Raw genomic sequence first — 6,000 nt, forward strand, 5'->3', positions numbered from 1 at the left:
TTCATACTCATTAGTAGCTACTTATGTCTGGGTAGGGCATATACTGTGGGAATACAAATTTTAGCATGCCTAGCTGACTCTGTTGTATGATCATACTTCACACTAAGTCTCAGGCCATGGGTCACAGCACTGTCACCCAGGGTACCAGTAATTTGTCTGCAGTCCAGCCTCAAAGGGAAGACTTGCTGCAACCTAACCTAAACCACTGGTGCCTTCTCTATTTTTCTTTGCCAAACTTAGAAGAGTTCAATTTCCATTTGGGGTCTTCAAGCCACAAGCCAAGGCGAGCTAAAGTGAGATTAGCATTTTAAACCATGGTTAGCATTTTACAACATTTGAGGAGAGACAGGTCTCTCACCAGCAAGCTGTACAATATCATCTTCAAAACTGGAATACAAATCTAGGTCCTAAAATTTGCAGCTAGATTTTATTTCAGGTCTTTCCACAAGTACTAAAGCATTTTTATTGGGCACAGCAGACTAAAAAAACCTCAGGTTAGAGCTTATTAGTAGACACCAGTTGGCTACAAGTCCGCAGCTGCAACAGCATATCAGAGAACACCCCATTTTACTGCACATCTCTAGTCACTTGCATTAGCAACAAAAGAAAACATACATTCCACATCAGTAGTCACAACTAAAGCTCTTGTAGAATATAAAAAGTTAAACATGACCATACAAAAACTGACTGCTTTAATTACATGCTGTTGAAAACTTCAGTAGTCTAATGGCTGAACAAACGCAAGCTTGAGATAAACTCCTAGCTGAAATTATTTCCCTGAGTCTTAAAGGGAATTTAAGCAGTACTCTCAGATATGGAGGGGGAAGAGGAAGGACACTGATCTTCTACCACCTTTCCCTCAAGGGTTACTTTCCAAATTTACACCTTTCGAGACAACTTATGAAATCCACACTATACATATCCACAAAAGTAAGAAGCAGGAAGGCACAGCTGAGGAGTAGGACTGTCCCTTCTGTAATCTGCTGGTTGTCAAGTTAGCTCCGTTTTATCACAACATATCTTTTGATACCTTGAAAGAGTAGGTAGAAAAAGCTTTAAGCACTCCTAAACTCCAACCTAGAGCAGAAAATAAAGCTCAGTCCACTAGTCACTACCATAAAATATTCCCATTTGAACTACAAAAAGTCACTGTATCTTGATGCAACATTTTAAGCATGTAAGTGCCAGGAACCAGAGGGAATTTCACTGATCGCAGGCTGTGCGACACACTTATGAAGAAATAAAGACTATATGGATCTTACCCAATCACATGTAGCTTTAGCTAGACCCCACAGATGCAATGAAGCTTCCAGATTCTTTTCAAAAAAGAAATGTGTAGGTGTTACCTGTTGAGAACACTCACAGGACAGTCTCCCAACCCAAATCAGATTGCAAATCCTTACACAGAAATGATATCAATCAAGCGTTCATTAAGAAGTAACAGGCATCTTGTAAAAAGGCTTACCAGTTCAAGCATTTTGAGCCCGATATTTTATATAAACAGTCATACTGGAGAACAGGAGAAATCAAGAAACAACAGATACAGTTTTGGCCCCAAATTTTGTTTATGAACAGTCAGAACCCTTAAGAACTATTGTTATCAAGAAGCAAGTTCAGTTACAAGTTACCTAGTTTTTGACCGAAAACTCAAAAGCGTACAACTGAAACTTGAGTAGCCAAGAAACTAGAAGTGTCTTAGAGCAATACGGGATTCCAGGGATCGTTATCACATATCCAACCTCAACTATTTAAAACCTCAGTTTAAGAAAAAGGACATATTTCAGACACTCACTGGAAAAAACTTTCACGTGAAGCTACATTTATGTGACCTACTTCTATAACCATGTACACAACTCAGGAAATTAAGTGAACTTGTTGTCTAAATGAGCTTGACTTTGACAGACAAGTTCTGTAGGTACATATGAGTCCATCACCCCAAGCAAGGTACAGTCCTGGCTCCTCTTCCATCACTGGCAAAATTCCACAAGTACCAGAGCCAAGACTTCACCCCCTCCTGCGCACGTGGTGGGGCTGAAACAGCATTCCGACTAGGGGAAGTACTTTGGCAGTCTTCTCTTTCCCCTCCCCCTTGCAATACTGATGCATAACACCGGCCTCTGCATTTAGAGTATTTTTTCAACTCTACCACAATATTTTACAAGGCAGTTGTACACCTTCCCCATATAGAAAGCATATTTTCTTCTCCCAATTCCAGTTCTGGATTACAGTAAAAACAGGGATCAGCTCTTACAACAGATAGGCAGATCAACAAGCACAGTTGAGTCTATTACTGAACACAAATATGCAAACAGGATAGATTTAACTAGTCTAGAAAGCAGTATTTTTGTATGCATGCTGCCAAACCACAGCTCCAAGAATACAGACTTAAGCAGAAAATTCTCCTACTCTACAATCCACTTCTTCAATTATCTACAATTTTCTTTTTACCACACTTCCAACAGGATGGTAGAAGTGTGTAAATACAAGAGAAAAAGAAAAGTATCCGGATCAGTAATACAGATACATTTATGCATACAGCTGTCTTCACACAGGTTACAACCTCCACTTTCACGTGCTTAAGCCAAGAAAGCAGATGAGGGATCAAGGAGGAAAGATGAGCTGAATTCTACCGATAATTTTTTAAGTTGGTTTCCGCCACACATTAAATCCATTAACCCTAACAGCGCTAGCATACACACGCAAAGAAAAACGCAGATTTATGGCATTACTTGCTGACCACAATTATTACCAGATTCCATTCTGAAAATACCAGATCAATAGAAGGAATGCATAGAACAAAGATTAGTAATGTTGGGTGCAATAAACCAAGTCTTGAAGCAGTAAGTGTACCCAAATTACCATATCCTAAAGTGTTCTATTCCTGCTGGGGGTTAAATAACATTTGAAAAAAGTGATTAGCTCACTGTAAAATGCATTCAGCCTTGAGAGCCAGCTACAACCAAAGTTCTTAGGTGATACTTTTGTCTTTGTTGCTACAAAACACTTTAGGAATAACTACAGTTATTGCTGCCTCAATGCGTAAAAGCAACACTATGATTTTGCAATTCCTTATGTGAGGAAGTTTTATAAGTAATATGAAACCTGACTGCATTTTAAGTCTTGGTACATACCTTGATTTTTTAAACACACAGGGTTGTCTGCCAGCAACAAGTCACTTGAAGCTAGCTTAGAAATTCCCTCCTACACACCAGTGAGCCATGCTCAGAATTCAGATTATGATTACCTAAGACTTTTTAAGCAAGTTCTGCTTATTTATGTATGTCCCACAGCAATGCAACACTTACTGCTTTTTATTCTGAAAAAGAGCTTAAGAGATACTAAAGAGCTAAGATGACCAACACAGTACTGCCTGTTTAGTTTATGTCTAGACAACACTTAAACTGCAGAGGGTGGAAAGAGGGAGAACAGCCAAATATGATTCAATCTGCTTTAACTTGTGACTAATCTCCTTACTTATTCTCAGGGAAGTTGGCACTTGTTGCACCTCTAACTTGTCCAGAGCTATGAAGCAAGAGAACTTCTCTGACCTCAACAAAACCTGAAGCAGCTTGCTCTTGTCTGTCTTTTCCCTTTGCATAGGAAAAAAGTTTAGGTAACACTGAAATTTACCCCATAGTACAGGTAACAGAAGATTAACTACAGCCTTAAGAGCAGCAGGAGATTCAAATGCTGGCCTAGATTTATCATTTGTTGAAATAACTACGTACAATATAAATTACTCGCCTTTCAAGTGTCCTATGCTTGCAGGATATAGCTCACCTCATCTTTATGAACAGCTCTCTCAGCATGGCAGTTCTAATTAAATAGACTATTCTGTCAAAACAGAAGAATAGTACTTTTATTAAAAAATAATTAAAAAGCTACATTTGAAACCAGAAGTTCCCTCCTCTTTCCGTACTCTGATGAACTTCGAATAGATACATAGTGTTTATAGAAAGAATCTGCTTAGTTGAAAGTTTTATCTAGCGGTTGTCACATTAACTCTGGTTTTAAAAGCAATTGGTCTCAGCCTGTGGTTTTCATGCCAGCAGTCTAAAAGTTTTCAAACAAAAAGCCTTGGAGCTGCCTTTTCTATGACACTGTAATATGAAATAAAAACTAACCATACAGAGCTGAAACCTCCTCTTCCACAGTAGCTATTTCTTAGTATTAAGTGTCTCGTACCGCAATCTTACAAATTGCTTTGTAACAAAGCAAATGCCTGACCCCAGAGCTCTCAATCTCTGCAACTTCACTTGCATAGAATTTTTCCTCCAATGTTTCATTCACTAATCCAAAAATTTTCACAAGGTAGTTTCTACTTTAGGTTGTCACAGCATCTGGACCCGGCAGGCTTGCAAATTACATTCTACCTCACGTGCACAAAACTGGTCACAACACACCTAGTGTAACCACACTTTTCTACGAAAAATTCCGAAGTAAACTATTTGCATTTCATAATTTACACACAATTTACACAAGAAGAAAACGACTGGCCAACAGGAAACCTCCCCCTTCTCTCGTAACTGATCACAACTCTCCTGTATTTGTTCCCAAGTCCAAATGTCAAGAAAGTTTGCAGGTTTAAAGGTTAGTATTTTAACAGCTCTAATTGAACTATCAGTTACAAAGATATATAGGGCAGGACTTCCCACAAACCAAGTACACTAAAATCTGGACAGAAGTGAAAAAGCCAAAGTAACTTCTCGTCAATAATACACACTCCAGATGCACTGCCAGCCATCACAGAGTACACCACACTGCAGCCAAATAAACTTCTGGGCTATGGACCCATATCCTTTCACCAAACTCAAAAACCATGTGATAACGCTGCCAGTCAGAAATACTGGCTAGATCTGACAGCTTCTGTAGAAACTGTGCTTTTTACTGGACTGCCAGTGGATCCGCAGCGGAAGCCGACAGAGTTATGCCCAATTTTGAAGGAAAGTAAACAGAAAAACGAAGGCAAAGCGCCAGCGCCTGTAGCCCCGCCGCGCCCCAACAGCGCCCACCCACAGATTCCCGGTACCAGCTCCGTGCGCCCGAAACGCCGCAGTCCCGACCGCGGCCGCCGGGCCTTGTCCCAGGGGCGGGGGGCCCGGCCGGGGCCGTTCCCGGGGCCGCGCCGCGGGCAGGGGGCGCACGAGCGACGGCCCCGCGGCCCTTCCCGCCCCCCTCCCCCACGGGCCCTGCCAGGCCCGCTCGGCCCCCGGCCCGGGCCGGCTCCGCGCTCACCATGTACAGGGTGAAGGGGAAGCCGAGCAGGAAGAGCCACAGGTAGAGGTGCAGCGCGTTGACTCCCGCGCCCTGGTGCGGGTCCTGGTACCAGCCGCCGCTCAGCGCCGCCCACACGCCCTGGCGCAGGATCTGCAGCACCTGGGAGCCCATGGCGGCCCCGCTCCGCCGCGCCGGCCCCGCTCTATCCGCCCTGCGAGCCCGGGCAGAGCCGCGCACCGCCCGTGCTCCGCAACAGCCGCAACCGCCGCCGCCGCCGCCCCAGCAACGCCGCCGCCATCTTATGTCCGGGCCCGGGCCGGCCGCCCGCCCCCGCGCCGCCGACGGACCGGCGGGCCTTGCGGCAGGGGCCGCGCGCCGCCGCCGCCGGGGGGAGGCAGCGCTGCGCCTGCGCGCGGCTGCTCCGTGGCCCCACCCCCGCCTGCCGGGCATGGCCGCCGCAGCGCCCCCTGGTGGCACGGGCAGGGCCGCCTCAGCACCGGCACCGAGCGGGGCCTTCTCCCGGCGCTCCTGCCGTCTGAGACTCCACAAAACGGAGGGAGACACAACCTCGCAGAGGGTTTTTTCAATCAAAGAATCACAGTATCAATTAGACTGGAAAAGACCTCTGAGATCATCGAGTCCATCCTGTGACCAAACACCACCATGTCCAAAACACCTCCAGGGATGGTGACTCCACCACCTCCCTGGGCAGCCTGTTCCAATATCTAGTCACCCTTTCTGTGAAGAAATTCTTCCTCGTGTCCAACTTAAACCACTCCTGGT

General features: G+C 44.9%; 1 protein-coding gene across 7 annotated transcripts in view; it reads right to left on the minus strand.

Moving 5' to 3' along the window:
• The window catches only part of PCNX1 (pecanex 1), an 87,353-nt gene extending 81,850 nt beyond the window's left edge, over nt 1–5,503 (minus strand). For 4 of the 7 annotated variants that reach the window (XM_027879662.1, XM_027879665.1, XM_027879664.1 and 1 more), the window contains exon 1: nt 5,236–5,461. In XM_027879662.1, coding sequence (XP_027735463.1) covers nt 5,236–5,388 — 153 coding nt within the window. In that variant the 5' untranslated portion in view covers nt 5,389–5,461. Of the gene's footprint in view, nt 1–5,235 lie in introns of all 7 variants that reach the window. The other 3 variants (XM_027879667.1, XM_027879666.1, XM_027879670.1) reach the window with 2 other exon arrangements.
• Between the last annotated feature and the right edge of the window lie 497 nt (nt 5,504–6,000).

This window comes from Empidonax traillii, unplaced genomic scaffold, assembly GCF_003031625.1.
Source record: "Empidonax traillii isolate 1590-97213 ecotype Southwest subspecies unplaced genomic scaffold, ASM303162v1 scaffold56:size2478089, whole genome shotgun sequence".
Classification (NCBI taxonomy): domain Eukaryota; kingdom Metazoa; phylum Chordata; class Aves; order Passeriformes; family Tyrannidae; genus Empidonax; species Empidonax traillii.